The 16,255-nt window shown below is 34.6% G+C and overlaps 1 protein-coding gene across 4 annotated transcripts; it reads right to left on the bottom strand.

The window, feature by feature from the left end:
- Positions 1 to 877: 877 nt before the first annotated feature.
- gucy2f (guanylate cyclase 2F, retinal) lies at positions 878 to 12,525 on the bottom strand. 4 transcript variants are annotated; one of them, XM_048161907.1, is made up of 20 exons: positions 11,761 to 12,525; positions 10,288 to 11,081; positions 8,443 to 8,744; positions 8,001 to 8,355; positions 6,981 to 7,065; positions 6,782 to 6,878; positions 6,567 to 6,695; positions 5,643 to 5,723; positions 5,376 to 5,552; positions 5,078 to 5,234; positions 4,813 to 4,962; positions 4,557 to 4,705; positions 3,594 to 3,757; positions 3,278 to 3,470; positions 2,746 to 2,920; positions 2,476 to 2,574; positions 2,288 to 2,382; positions 1,749 to 1,834; positions 1,391 to 1,485; positions 1,032 to 1,170 (listed from the first exon to the last, which is right to left on the bottom strand). In XM_048161907.1, exons 2-19 carry the CDS (start codon positions 11,030 to 11,032, stop codon positions 1,413 to 1,415), a joined length of 3,312 nt encoding a protein of 1,103 aa, XP_048017864.1. In that variant the 5' UTR covers positions 11,033 to 11,081; positions 11,761 to 12,525; the 3' UTR covers positions 1,032 to 1,170; positions 1,391 to 1,412. The 4 variants fall into 4 exon arrangements, with proteins under 4 accessions (XP_048017863.1, XP_048017864.1, XP_048017865.1 ...); XM_048161908.1 differs by having other exon boundaries at positions 1,037 to 1,170; positions 1,419 to 1,485; XM_048161906.1 differs by lacking the exon at positions 1,391 to 1,485 and having other exon boundaries at positions 878 to 1,170; positions 11,761 to 12,524.
- Between the last annotated feature and the right edge of the window lie 3,730 nt (positions 12,526 to 16,255).

Genomic DNA, 16,255 nt, shown 5'->3' with positions numbered 1-16,255 from the left:
TGTTGAATAAAGTTATTTTTGCTTTGTTTTTGCGCACAAAACGTATTCTCGTCGCTTCATGACATTAAAGGATTAGTTCACTTCAAGACCCTTATTCCTTGGCTGGAATTGTGTAGAACCCTTTGAAGCTGCACTGAAACTGCAATTTGAACCTTCAACCCATTGCACCCCAGTGAAGTCCACTATATGGAGAAAAATCCTGGAATGTTTTCCTTAATTTCTGAAGAAAGAAAGACAAACATCTTGGATGACATTACAATTTTAATTCTGAAGTGAATTAATCTTTTAAGGTTAAATCACTGTAGTCACATGTTGACTATTTTAACAATGTTTTTACTACTTCTCTGGACCTCGAATGATGGTAATTTCATTGCTTTCTATGAGGGATAAAAAAAAAAACTCTCGGATTTCACCAAAAATATCTTAATTTGTGTTCCAAAGATGAACAAAGGTCTTAGGGGTGTGGAACGTCAGAAGGATGACAGAAATTTCATTTTTGGGTGAACTACCCTTTAAGAGCAGCCTTGTATTTCCTTGGTATCAACCACCCTCAGTCAATTTGGCTTTTGCATAAACATCACTAGAATATCGCATTTGGTCTTAGCAACAGATGTCCACTAAGCTTCACCAAATCTGATTATGTCACTACATTGTTTTTTGGTTAGAGAAGATCAAAGAAAATCAATTAAAGCTCCTCCATGCCAACAGTAACATATGTGTGAAAACACAAAATGTGAAACCTCTGTAAAAAAACCAAAACAAAAAAACCAAACATGTACTCGCCTTTGGTATGGGATGCACATGGGACCACTCTGTGGCCAAAACAGAGCGGGTGTGATAGCATTAGACATTGGGAAAGAAACACACTTTCACTGGCTACCTGTTCCTCAGCTGCCATTTAATTAGCGCTGTTGTTTCTGCTGCGCTGGGCAGAGTCGGATTAGACAGACGACAATCAATCCTATTAAAGTAGTCTTTGTAAGCTGCAGTGAAACACACATGCTCGTATTGTCCTTTGTGTCTCTCATGCAACTTGTCATGTGTCTTTCCTTCTTCGTCAGTTTTAACATCCTTCCTTGTGCTTCTCAGATTTTGGGCTTGTCCACTTGTCTGTTGGCCTTGCGAAATATTGACTTGACCTCCTCCGTCACCATTTCTTGCCAGTTATCTCTAAAAGATGAAAATTGATGTAGAAAGTTATAAACGATGACGACAGACAGCATTCATTTTAGGACTTTGTAAGTGATGCATTTCACAACAACTATAAAAATACACAGCATGCATGAATAAACGGACAAGCAATTAGTCCAGCACAATCAACACCATCATCACGGCACAAACCCACCAGAAGTCAACCTAACCACGACAAATACAGCATGCAAGGTACTACCTCCTTGCAATTGGTTACAGGTTCATGCCTTTTTCTCAGCTTTCCTTCTCCTGTAAGCCTCAATGTCCTCAGGTCTCAAACCATGGTTGTCTTCCCTGATGCATAAATCCAATTATCCAATCCGTAAATAGTATCCCATTCATAAGTACAAAGAGAATTATTCTAAAGAACAGAAATTAATCTGAAAGTACAGTAATTTATTTGGAAAGGGTAAAATAAAGTGCAATATAACGAAAAGGCCGCACTGCTTTACATAAATGTATATATGTTTACAATATTTTAAATGCTAAGTTTATTTAAAATATTGTAAAAAATGTTTATATGTAAAATAAATGGTTAAATATGATTAAAATCTTACCCTGGTTTGATCTCTGGTGGTTTTGGCAAAGGATTAGTAAAATTAGATTTTCCAACAAGCCAGTATGTCTCTTCAATGCCTTTCCCCTAAAAAAAAAATAAAAAAAAATAATGTAAATTTTAAAAGTTTGGGTAAGTTTAATGTTCTTGAAAGCAATTTAAAAATATTAATTTTACTATTTAACATTTAAAATTTAAAATTTAAAATTACTCCAGTCTTCAGTGTCACATGTTCTTTCAGAAATCATTCTAATATGATGATCTGGTGCACAAGAAACATTTATTATTATTTTCATCAATTTTGAAAACAGTAAAAAACTACATTTATTTGAAATAGAAATATTTTGTTAGATTAAAAATGTTTTTACTGTCACTTTTGATCAATTTAATGCATCCTTGCTGAATAAAAATATTAATTTCTTCAAAAGAAAATCAAACTGACCCCATACTTATGAACAGTATAGGGTATGTCCAAAAATTATTTAGTTCAAATATAATTTAATTAATATGATTATTAAAAGAAAGTGTTTGTTTTGGTACCTTCAGCTCAGTCTTTCCTCGAACATCTATTTTGTAGCCATCGTTCAGTGAGTGGAGAATCTTCACTGTACTAATGTTAACATGAATTCTGTAAGCTGATGGAAATAATGTTCATTAACAGATCTTCTCATGACAGTAAAAGATTAGTATATCACATCTGCAAGGAAAAAAATCTGAATGGAACATACGCAACCCTGTAGATTCCATACGAGAGGCGGTGTTGACTGTGTCTCCAAAAAGGCAGTATCTAGGCATAGTTAGACCCACGACTCCAGCAACACATGGCCCTGGATAGAGAAGAAACATGATAAGATAAAGGATGCAATATTGTGTGGGACAGAACTACATATTTGGACAATGAAATATAATCTGTCAAAAAGATTACATGAGCATTGCAAGAGCTTTTTCATAACATTACCGCTAAGCAGATGAAAACAGCTGGAGATTTAGAGGTTAACCTGAGTGAATGCCGATCCGTATCCTGACCGGAACTTCTGGCATGTGCCGCATCTTGAAGGTTCCCACGGAGCTGAGAATGTTCAGGGACATGTTGGCAATCTCGGCTGCATGCTTGTTGCCGTTCCTCTTCGGCAGCCCGGAGGCCACCATATAGGCATCTCCAATGGTTTCAACCTGTGATGAAGAAGAGTTAAATGTCTTTTCATGGAAATCGATTGCTATTCAGCATGTTGACCTGGACATATAAGCCAGTTTTTATTTCAGTTTTAGTTATTTCAGTTTATTTAATTTTATTTAAATTATTTCAGTCAATTTATTTTATTTAAAGCAACAAAAATAGTTTTTTATTGTGTTAGTTTCAGTTATGCCGGGTACACACTGGGCAATTTTCAAAGTCGTCTGATCACTGTTCTTCTTACGTTACACGACTGTCTGGGGTACCATTTAGTCAGTTTCAGGTATTTGTCATAGATTTCCACAAAACTGTAATAACATTGTAATAACCCTGTAATAACCCTGATCCAAGCTTACCTTGTAGACATCGTGGCTGCCCAGCACAGCATCAAATAGGCTGTAAAGGTCATTGAGCAGGTCTACAACCTCAATTGGATCACTAAGGGATGAAATGGTAGTGAAGCCTACAATGTCACTGAAGTAGATGGTGACTTGATCAAAGTACTCTGGCTCCACAGAGGCACCGGTTTTCAGAGCTTCTGCCACAGAACTGAATGAAAATTGAAAAGAAGTTTAAACTGAGATAGAAAGAATGTTGATCGAGGAACAGGTCTTACTTGAGAAAAATCAAATGAAGTATGTGAGAAGCGTGCTGGTGTATGAAAACACTCACGGAGGAAGCATCTCAGCCAGAAGCTTCTCTGTCCTCTGTTTCTCTACCTCCAGCTCTTCTGTTCTTTCCCTGATCAGGTCCTCCAGGTTGGACGAGTACTGCTCCAGCATCCGCAACATGGAGTCGATAATATTGGTCTTTTTGCCCTTGTTGATGAGCTTGAACTGAGGACAGAAAATAAAAAAAGTGTTATGAGTGAATATTTGTGAGTGAAAAAAATCATTAGATGTAATATAGTTGTTTTTTATTTGTCTTCATTTGTAATGCTCATGAAAAATAGACACAGTGCTATCCGGTGAGATGCATGTTGTCATATTAGAAATAAAATATACCATTCAAAGGTTTGGGGTTTGAAAGATTTTTTCAAAATATTTTTGAAAGAAGTCTCTTATGCTCACCAAGATTTTATTTTATCAAAAATACATATTATTATAATTTAAAGTAACTGTTTTCTGTTTTAAAATTCCTGTGATGCAAAGCTGAAGTTTGAGCATCATTACTCTGGTCTTCAGTGTCACATGATCCTTTAGAAATAGTATGCTTATTTGGTGCTTTTGGTTTTGTTGAAACCCGTGAAACCTTTTTTCAGGATATTTTTTTGATGAATGAAATAGAAATCTTTTGTACTGTAACATTACAAATGTCTTTGCTGTCACTTTTGATTAATTTAATGTATCCTTATGGACCCCAAACTTTTAAAATGTAGTGTTTTTGAAATGTACAAAATATTAAACATAGAAAACAACAAAAAATATAAATTAAATAACATAAAACAACTGTAAATGTACGTAATGAAATATACTAAATATACAAGCAATTAAATACAATAAAATAATAAATTAAAACAAAATGGCTGGCACAATATACTGTAGAATCCTTATACAAAGTAAGCAAGCATTTTAAAATCTAAGTTCCTTAGATCCTAAGCTTGTTACTTTGTTTGCCAATGCACTCAAAGCTCACCTGATCAAAGATCTGATCAAAAGGAGGCCTTCTATCAGGCTGTTCACTCCAGCACTGCTTCATTAACTGGATGCATTCCAGTGGAGCTTGATCTGGAGCTACAGTGGGCCTGCACATAGGCGGAGGTTTCTTCACCTTCCTTATTATCTCTGTTGATACAATAAACATGTCACTGTCTTGTTATCACAGCCTGTTTACCGGTTCATCAAACTAATACCGTAAAAACAACTAGATTAACAATTCATTTACAACCAACCTTCAGGAGACAATCCGAGCATACAGTATGGTGCTCCTCTGACGACTACTTCTTGAAGTATAATCGCAAAGCTGTACACATCTCCTTTATAAGTTCCTTTCCGTGGACTTTCAGGATCTCTGAGAAATTCAGGAGCTGTCCAGAATAGATCTGAAAGATAATTAATTGCTTTAGTATGTCTTTTTTTATATCAGGGAATTAGATGGAATAAAAGTAAGATTTGCATTGTAAATAAGTCAGATTTTTTTTAAATAAATACCCATACCCTCTGGAGGTGGGGTCTCCTTTGGAGCTTTCTGGGTCTCAAGAATCTCATTGTAACCATAATCAGTGATCTTTAAGACAAAACGTCCATCAACTACGCAATTACGAGACTTCAGGCGCCCGTGAGGAAATTCCCTGTGGTGAAGATATTTCATGCCCTATTGGATGGGTAACAGAAACCATCAGATTATAATGCCTGACAAAGACAAAGATATTATATAGAGTGCAGAATGGATTTGAAAATGATCTGGAGATTTTTAAAAGTTTACAATAATATTCATTATAACATTCAAACGTACCTTGATGAGATCCAACAATAAGGAGGATTTAAACATCCAGTCCAGTTTGACATCTTCATTTCGAAGGAGGTCATGTAGACTCCCCCGAGAACAGTGTTCAGTGACGATGGCAAACATGTCACAATTAGTGAAGAACCCCAAAAACGGATTGACGTTTTCATTCCGTAGGTCCTTCATCTGGGAATTATAAATATGATAGGAACCGTCACACAAAGAACAAGCTCATACCAAACTGTTAGTTTTAAATTAAAGGTTTAGAGCCAATACCTTGGTGAAAAACTTAGTGGTGCTCTGTTTAACCTCCTTGAAATGTCCCTCATTAAACTTTTTTAGCCACACCCAGTCGCCCTGCAAAGATCAAAATAACTCACATTTAACATTTGACAGACACTTTTATCCAATGCGACTTACATTGCATTTAAAGTGATAGTTCACCAAAAAATGAAGAATTCTGTCACTCAGGACCAACAAGTATGAGCTGAAGAAAGTGCATCCATCCATCATAAACATACTCCTCATGGCTCCGGGGGTTAATAAAGGCCTTCACCATATTTAACAAGTTATGAAGTAAAATATCTAGCTTCTGCCAGACTGCCTTCTGTATTCAATGTGCGAAGAAAGTGTAAAACTTTTGCAGTTCAAAAAGCTCCCAATTCAACTAACGGAAAAAGAGTAACTGACGCCAGTTTACACTTTCTTTTTAACTTGAATACGGAAGGCGGTCTGGCAAAAGCTAGATATTTTACTTCATAACTTGTTAAATATGGATATATGTTTTTACATGTATCGCTTAGCTTTAGAAGGCCTTTATTAACCCCCCGGAGCTGTGTGGAGTATGTTTATGGTGAATGAACTTTCTTTAGCTCACACTCGTTGGTATCGCTCACTGCCATTATAAAGCTTGGATGCGTCAGGATATTTATAAATTTTTCTCTGATTGTGTTCATCAGAAAGAATAAAGTCATATACACCTAGGATGGCTTGAGGGTGAGTAAAGCTTGGGGTAATTTTCATTCGAAAGTGAACTATTCCTTTAACATTTAATCATTTCTTGCTTTCCCTGGTAATTGAACCCTTGACCTTGGCATTGCTAGTGCCAGTCTGTACAGTTTTAGCTACAGGAAAGTTAAAAATTGGGTCAAGTTGAAAAGGTGTGTTCTATAAATAAAATGAAATGACACATGAAGTCACCTCATAGACAGCCACGTTTGAATTTTCATGTGTAGCCGTTGCCATGCTATTCACAGAGCGGGACAGATCACCTGTGCTCTTCTCCTCAATGTAACTTTTTGAATCTTCAAGATCCTCAAGGGTGATTTTCTGTGAGCAAAGAGTACATATTAAATGTACAAAATATAGTATAACATTTTCAATTTAAGGAAAGCAGCTGGTAAGGTGACGCATACCCTCTTGCTCAGCTGCGGGTTGATGAAGGTCAGGTCCTCAAGCGTAAGCAGGATTCTGTTGGGCCCTTTAATCAGCTGGATTTGTTGGATTCGCCTCCTACAAAGATCAGACAAGATCAGGCACAACTTCTTGTAATTTCTATACATATTCATAAAATTATATAAATAATAGGTTCTATCAAAACCACAGCAAATTTACCTTATGAAGAGAGTTAGGCCAATACTACCAAGAACTATAACGAAGACAATCACAAACGCTATGATGACGTATATTATTTCCACACCTAAAACACAAAAGAATGAATTAGCTGACAAACACATTGCATATAAGTTACAAATTATATACTATATAAAATGATATTCATCAGTTAACAGTGGTCATATAAAAACAACAATGTAACTGATTACAAGTAAAAAGGACGATGTTTAATTTTAATTATTAATTACTCCTTAAAATTATTTGGCTTTGAATATTAATAATAAATAATAATAACATTGATATTTACTAAACAATATTGAACATAAAAATAAAAACATTTAAAAACACTTAAAATATAGCTGCTAATTTAACTATAATTTAATTCTAAAAATTATTTGACTTAATAATAACAACAATGTTTAATATTGATAATTTGCAAAAAAAACAATATTTTTAGCATAAAATACTAAATATTTCTTAAAATTATTTGACTTTGAATAATAACATCAATGTTTAATATTGATAATTTGCAAAAAAAACAACAATATTTTTAGCATAAAATACTAAATATTTCTTAAAATTATTTGACTTTGAATAATAACATCAATGTTTAATATTGATAATTTGCAAAAAAAAAACAATATTTTTAGCATAAAATACTAAATATTTCTTAACAATTATTTGACTTTGAATAATAACATCAATGTTTAATATTGATAATTTGCAAAAAATATTTTTTGCATAAAATACAAAACATTTGTTAATATTATTTGACTTTGAATAATAATAGTTTTTAATATTGATCATTCACCCAAAATATTGAGGTTAAAAATGACAATTAAAAAGCTTTATACACAACTGCTAATGTAACTATGACAACATATACACATATACACAAGTTGAGAGAAATGCGTGTGACATTTAAGCTGAAATAAAACACCTTTAAAAGTCAAATAACTGTTTCTTGTTCAAAAGAAAAACTGTGCAAAATGTGTAGAGTTTTGTGTGTGTCTGTTGTACCTCCTGTGCAGATGGCATTAGGGTCAAACCAGCAGCTGGAGTCTGATGGTGGAGGTGAACCTGCAGGGAAATTTATGGACTTGCCAGCAAACAGCACCATGTCCGAAGTCATGTCTACTTGAAAACAACGATACAGTTGAGTTCCCCAACCATCAGTGTCCAAGATCACATATTTGGTCTGCCCGCTCCCTTGGGCGTCTGTGCGGATGTCCTGGTTGAACCCGGAAAATGTGACGTTCCTCGTGAAGAAGGCCAGGTTGGACCCGGAGAACCACTTGCCTGCTCTTCTGGCATTGTGCATGGACTTGGCAAAGAGGTACAAGCTGTTGTAGATTGTACCAAAGAGCGGAGATACCTGAAATGTAGCAGAATGTTGTAATCAAACGTTTTATTTGAGTGTACAAATAAGATTCATAAATGTGTCAAAGTGCACCGTCCACACCTGCTCTGGCTCTTGTGACACTATCAGTTCTCCAAGTCGTTTGGCCATATTGAACGCTTCGTTGAATGACATCAGTTCAGACTCCACGGTGATGGTGAGCACAGCGTCATAGGCTTTGCGCAGTTTGGTGTTGTTTTGCAGAGGGAAGTAGGTTGTGTTGGTGTAGGGCAGGCTGTACAGGAGCGTGTCATACGGTATAAACACATATTGACCATTTGTCAATCCCATGTCATAGGCCTTCATCAGGAAAGAAGTTTGTTGCTCTCCTCCAATGAGCGTTGAATGCATGCACATAATAATGACTGAAACACACATAAAAATGTAATAAATTCATTTGAATTTTAAAAGCATTTAGGATTCATATACAGTCTAAACAGTAAGTTGTATCCTAACATAAAAATACCTTATTTAAATTAGTAGAAATAAATGCATATTTTTGTTGTTTGTTTTGTTTTTTTGTTGAAGATATACCTCTTTCTGACCATTCTATCAAAAGAAAGTGAAAGTGATGAAAGACGAAGTCATCTGTTTAATCATAACATATAGGGGACGCTGGGGCTAGTTGTCATATGAGCTGTATTTCATTACCTATAGGATTTTGAGTGAAAAGTCCAATTACAACTATGCTTGTTTTTTTTGTTTTTTTGTAAGCAGTCATTTGTATGTTGGTTTCAAACAAAAAAATATATATTTGCTCCAATTATGCGTACAAATGCATAAAGTAGACAATAAAACCACATTTTAAAAGAATATATATATATATATGTGTTATATATACAGTGCTGGGTAGTAACTGATTACATGCAATCTGGATTACATAATCAGATTTCAAATAATAAGTACTTGTAATCAGATTACATTACATTTTAAAATACTTGTAATCAGACTACAGTTACTTTTTTATTGATTACATGTTATTCGCACAATGGCATTAAATTATTCATATTTTATTGATTCTTCCTACTATTTCTAAAAAATGCCTACTGTTTATATTCGTTCAGATGGTCTTCCACATTTGTGGAATTACACAGACCAGCCAATAGTCATGAGCCGATCTATCACTGAAAACTGAGACCCTCACAGCGTTACAGAAATCATTTCATTCTTACATTCTTATTATTTGAATTATCACTTAGTGAGTCATTTAACCATGTATTACTGTTTCTGGAAGGCTTTTGTCTTTCAAACACATTAAAATGTAAAATATTCATGTCATTTCATATTTACATGCAATGCAGGGGTTCCCCAACTTTTTTATCAGCTGAATGTCTTTGGCCTAATATATTTACTTGAAGTACTCCCTGAGATTTTAAGTTAATAAGTTAGGTAAAAATAAAATTAAGTCAATAAAAATAATAATAATAATAGGTAAATAATAAAAAATAATGGTTAATGGTCACATGACATGCAGGTAAACAAATATTTCATCTTTTTTATTAAGCATTTTATTTAGATTGTTTTTATTTTAAAATTATTTATTTTTAAAGTTTTATGATTTCATTAAGAGCTTTTCAGTAAACTCACAACCCCCCTGCAGTTTTATCACAAACCCCAGTGTGGGAAACCCTGATGTAATGTAATATTTAATCACTTCATGTTATTGATAGCAAAGAATGAAATATATTTTCTTTCTCTTTGTATTTTTATATCAATAAGGTACACGATTATTGTATTCAAAGGTCAAAAATAATTTAAAAGTAGTCAGATTACATTACCTTAAGTAATGTAATGGATTACTGCAATTTTTGTCATGTAATTTGGAATCAGTAACCAGTTACAATTTGTAAGTAATCTACCCAGCACTATATATATATATATATATATATTGTCTCCAAAACACTTTACCTTTTATCTTCCCTGCGTTTTGAATGCTCATCAACGTGTTCTCCAACATAGTGTCATTATTCCCCATGGACGCAACGATGCCAACAGGAAGGCCCTGGTTTCTGAGAGCACTAGCCAATTTGGCAGCCGTGTCAATCCATATATCCTCATTAGAAGACACGATGGCTATGTTAGCCCAGCTGAAATACCTAAGCACGTTAAAAAGCACTCGCGTCGGAGATGGTAAAGTTCGGGCAAACGTTGGGTAGCCCTGGAACCGGTCTAACTCATAGTTAATGCACGCCCATGAAAATATAGACTTGTCCCAATTCTTGCCCAAGAGCGAAGCAGCATTGCAGTATCCTGGATTTGTAGGGCCTAAAAATACATCAACTACGTTTTCATATTGTACAAACGAGGTCAATGCTTTTGATGTCTCGCAAGCTTCTTGAAGGATGACAAAGTCCATTGTACAGCCCAGGTCTAAACTAAAATCCTCGTTTATACGGCTAACAGCCAGTCTGGACGCAATGGCAGGAAGTGCTTTTGAGTAATAAGGGTCACAGTTCCAAGGCCCCAGGACTCCTACTTTGAAAATCAGGCATTGGACACAGCATGGGAACGTCAACACACCAAGAATGATCCATAGTGTAATGCTGTAAAATGGAAGCGTCGAGAGGCTGTGTCTGCTCCTGAGGATGGGGCAGCAGGGGTAACTGGATAACTCCCATAAAGCACCTCCAAATGGGAGGTGAATATGTCGCATTGTCCTCCTTTAGAAGCCGTTATGAGAGATGGACGTCACAAAGAGACACCTGGAAAACAGCAGATTAGATATGAACTGAAGTCATGGCACACTTTTAGCATCATTTTTAAGGCCAAACATTCAATTATACAGTCAAACCAAAAATTATTCCAGACATTTTTGATATATTTTTACTAGTTGGTGCAGGACACTATAGTTCCTTTATGTAAGTGAGGATATCAAAATAAACTGTGACATATAATAGCCAAAAATTGAAATTAGATAGATAGATAGATAGATAGATAGATAGATATGGATTTATCTGTTATAGACAATATGTTTTCTACACAATGTAAACATTTCAATTCACTAAAATTATTGAAAACTTGAGTTAAAGGATTTTTGTTTTATTTAAATAAAATCAACGCCACATTTACCACCTGAAGTGATAAGTTCATTTGTCCACTTTAAATGCAATTACTGATGAAGAAAATCGAGTTTAAACTCTAAACATTTAGAACATAGTAGAATATAGAATGTTTTCGACAAGGAATGTTGATTTGACATAAAAACATGTTTTACATAGTGTCATATTATCTTCGGTTATTATTTTATTGCTTTTTTTTAATCTAGCTTCATACACTAGAAATACAAAAAATAAATAAATATTCGTAGCCTACTTATATTTGTGCAATTGCACAAACTGAAACACATTACTTAATGAAATAAAATTTAGAAATTGAACTTACCATTATTCATATGGGCCTCTTGATGCACGAAAACATTTCCAAAAAGTTTTACCTTCCTCTTCCAGTGGTTTATTTCATATGGTAATTTATATCCTTCATAGAGTTACAAGGTCATCTTTCACGACGGTTTTCCAGCATCAGTCGTTCCGTGGGCATAAATAAATGTGAGTAGATCTCAAGCTCACAAACAAGAGTTTGCTGAAGCTCGTCAGAGGCGTTGGGAGATTCAACTTAAGCACCCTGGAGAGCTGCTTAATGCCTGCAGTCATCAATAAAGGTGTTTTTCTGCACCTTCACAATTCACACCTAACTTTCAGTAACATTTTCCAGCTTCACTGTTATTGGTGTACAAAAATGTTCGATGGTTTTGTCGATTTGGACTAATTTATTTACCTTAGCTTCGTTATATCGCAGGTTATTGTAATCCTTGACGATTTTAAAAAACAACAAATACATTTTATAGTATAAAATAAAATAAAAAGCGATAAACGTTTCAAATAAATCTCCTTGAAAATATCAAGAGGCCTAGATGTTTCTCTATTCAATGAAAGTCCTTTGAAAGTGACCCGCGGATGAATCTAATCCATACTTGGTCAGGGACAAAATAAGAGGATTGCAGACATACGTTAACGCTTCAGACCCACCTTTACTGACTGAGCTTGCCATGAAATCAATTAGTTACTTTTTTAAAACAAATTGAGGACAAATAAAATATTGTTAATGCACATTATGGCGTACAGCCATCACAAGCGTTAAAGACGTTATAAAGACATTAAGACAAAGACATTTTAATGCGCCAAGAAGAATTAAATGCACTGAACCAATCATATAACGCCTTACTACTAAGTGATTTTTAACAACATAAGTTTCATTTTATATCTTTTTTTATGTTGGTGATAAAAGGAAGACATTGTTTCAAAACTTATGTAAGTGTAAAGATTTTTGAAATTATGTGAATAACAAAAAAAAAAGAAGTAATGTTAATTGTATAGGCCTAATTCAAAACAGTAAAATAAGTTTTCAAAAATGTTTTATTATTAAAAATGTCTTATTATTTATGAATACCATAACGATGAATAAGTTTGCTTAGGGTTACTCTTTTGACCTGAACTCAACAGTCTTGTTAAGAGTCTAAATAGGTCCTCTCCATTTTTTTTGTGGTCACATGACAACGATTAGCTTGATTTTGCAGACAAAAGCTTCAAATATTCATATTATGAAACACCTTCACTTCTCATTTTTTAAAGAAACAAACATAACACTTTATGCCAAACTACTATTTCTTTGTTCAAGAATTACAATCTCCAGACACTTAAAGCTACACAAGCACACCAAAATAACTTTATAAATAGTATATTTTTACATTTTAAGCTCTCATCTTTCTTATTTAAGGTTCATATTTAAGGCTGAGCAAGGTCTCATTTCCACCTCGCCATGGAGACGCTGTGGTGCACAAGCGTTTATGCAGAGTAATTAAGCATTTGTTTGGTGTAGTTGTGATAGGCCCCCTTCAATTGAATTTGCACAAGGTGTATTGGGTATAATTAAAGTTAACGAAGGGCGCTCCCTTGGATGATCCCTAGAGTTCTCTTAAATTTGCCTGCGTCAGTTAAACCTTGTGTTTTGAGAACACGTCTGAGGTCTCTCTGAGCTCATTTAGACTATTAGCACAATGTTTATGGTTTACAGAGCCCAGGTAAAGATAAACATTAATGGAACAAAAGCTGTTTTACTGTGTGATCAGTATCAAATCTTTGTTGTTTCACATAGGAGAAACATTTGCTGTGCAACGTTGCATTTAGTCTTGACTTTCTGATTGATCATGTGACTTTTGGGATTTCTGATTTGCTTGAGGAGCTTAATGCACCTGGGCATCAATGTAGGCCTCTGTACGTTTGCCTTCAGGATACTGTAGAGATTTTCTGGTGATTTGTGCAGTGAGAGTGAGAGAGGGAAAGGGAGGAGGGTGAGAGAGATGTGCTGACCCTTATCCAATAAGCCTCTGAGCTTCTTAAAAGTTGCACCTTGACACCTCTGCCCTACAACTAGAAACAGAGGATGCAAACTCAGCAACCACAACCCAAAGCACTTACAGGTAATAATACAGCAATCTGCAGCACGCCTCTAAAGGAAACAAACCAAAGGGTCTTGGCCTTTAAAACATTTACTGGGTTTGTATTGATATATCTGTATAGATTTTAGTAGGGCTGGCTAGGTTGACATAATTAATTAACTAACCACTGTTGAAGATGCATTTCATATACTACTTTCTAATATTTGTGTTACAATTTATAATATTTGTGAATATAACTAAAATTACTGTTTTACTTTCATTGAAATGGGGGCCTCTGAAAGTCAGTAGTTTTTGTTTTATTGTACTGCCATCTAGTGGGTGAAAAAGAATTATGTCGATTACAGCTTGATTGTAAGTTAAAAGTTCAAACTTTACTACAGTTCCTGTTCTTCTATAATCACTGTTCTTCATTTCCTTCTTCTTGCGCTCCTTATCTTCAATCTTAATTTCACTTCTTCTTCATAAATTTGTTTAGAAACTCTGCAAAGAGCAGAAAAAAACATAAAGAAGCTGTTAAGAATTCCAACAAGTAAATGGTTGTTTTTGTGACTTAAATCCACTGGAAAATCATAAACAAGCATGGAGCTTTTTTATTCCTTAAATTCAACATATACAGTCTTAAAAATAAAGGTTTCAAAAGTGGGTTTTCGCAGCAATGCCATAACCATTTTTGGTTCTCCAAGGAAACTTTCAGTAAACAAATTCCTAAAATAACCTTTTTTTTTTTTTCTTACTGTAAAGAACATTTTAATAATCTAAAGAACTTTTTGTGCAATGGAAAGATTCCACAGATGTTAAAAGTTCTTCATGGAACCGTCAATGCTGATAAAGAACCTTTATTTTTAAAGGATTAGTTGACTTTCAAATGATAACCCCAAGATTTACTCACCCTCAAGCCATCCTAGGTGTATATGACTTTCTTCTTTCTGATGAACACAGAGATATATTAATCAGTGATTCGGATCTCCTATCAAACGGCTAAACTGCTGAAATCACGTGACTTTGGCGCTCCGAGTCACTGATTCGATTCGTAAAGCTCCGAAGCAGTGTTTTGAAATCTGCCCATCTTTATATTGTTGAAAATTCATTATTTTGTTTTCTTGGCGCGCAAAAAATATTCTCGTCGCTTTATTATATAAAGGTAGAACCACTGAACTCGCATGAACTAGTAGCTTTCTGGATCTTGAGAGAGGAAATGTCATTACTGGCTATGTAATCTTTATTATGTAATCTGTCTTACAGGTGTGGAACAACATGAGGGTGAGTAATTAATGACATTATTTTCATTTTTGGGTGAACTAACCCTTTGATAAAGGCCTTCTGAAGCGAAGCGATGCGTTAGTGTAAAAAAAAAAAATCCATATTTAACAAGTTATGAAGTAAAATATCTAGCTTCTGCCAGACCGCCTTCCGTATTTAAGTTACGAGAAAAAAAAAACGTAACTGGTGTCACGTCATTTAAGCTTTATCCGTTAGTTGAATAGGGAAGGCGTAGGGTGTAACATAAGCTTTTTGACCTGCGAGAGGCGTTGCGCTTTCTTCGTAAGTTGCATTAAGAGAAGTTTTACACAAATGCATGGCTTCACTTCAGAAGACCTTTATTAACCCCCCGGATCTGTGTGGAGTACGTTTATGATGGATGGATGTGGATGGAGACACTTTCTTCAGCTCATACTCGTTGGTATCGCTCACTGCCATTATATTATCGGATGCGTCAGGATATTTATTAATATTTCTCCGATTGTATTCATCAGAAAGAAGAGTCATATTCACATAGGATGGCTTGAGGGTGAGTAAAGCTTGGGCTAATTTTCATTTGAAAGTGAACTAATCCTTTAAGGGTGTATGATGGTAACATTACACTGTAGAATTAATGGGATTATCATGAGGTTATATGTTAATATGAATGTATCAATTATAAATTAGACTGAATTTGCGATTTATTTGATAATTCACATTTTGAAAAAAAAAAAAAAAGTGAAGATTTGAGAGCTGTCCAAATTTAACACATTAACTCAGGGATTTTTGAATATAATATTATTACTGGTGGGAAATGACAAGATTAATCATAATTGTTGTTGGCAGCCCTCATTTTTAACAGTGAAAAATAAAAACCCAATGTGCGTATAGTGTTCTTGGGAGTTTTTCCCTTAGGAGTTTGTCAGGGATATAGGCTATAGTATACACACTAGAGTTAGGCATGTCTTTCCTTTGATACGAGGCAAATATTAATTAGATGATATTACAATCATTTGCTATGGCTTTAGTACAGTGACAGTGTGACTGTATTATTTAATAATAAAAAAATATTATTATTATTTAATAATTAAAAAAAAACAACATGCCTGGAATCATAAAATAATTCAACCCCCCAGTATGTAGTGTTTAAATCACGTGTGACTGTAGTAGCATCAGCTCGCC

Source organism: Megalobrama amblycephala, linkage group LG16 (genome assembly GCF_018812025.1).
Source record: "Megalobrama amblycephala isolate DHTTF-2021 linkage group LG16, ASM1881202v1, whole genome shotgun sequence".
Classification (NCBI taxonomy): domain Eukaryota; kingdom Metazoa; phylum Chordata; class Actinopteri; order Cypriniformes; family Xenocyprididae; genus Megalobrama; species Megalobrama amblycephala.
Note: the sequence above shows the minus strand (reverse complement) of the source record. Positions and strands in the feature narration are given on the sequence as shown.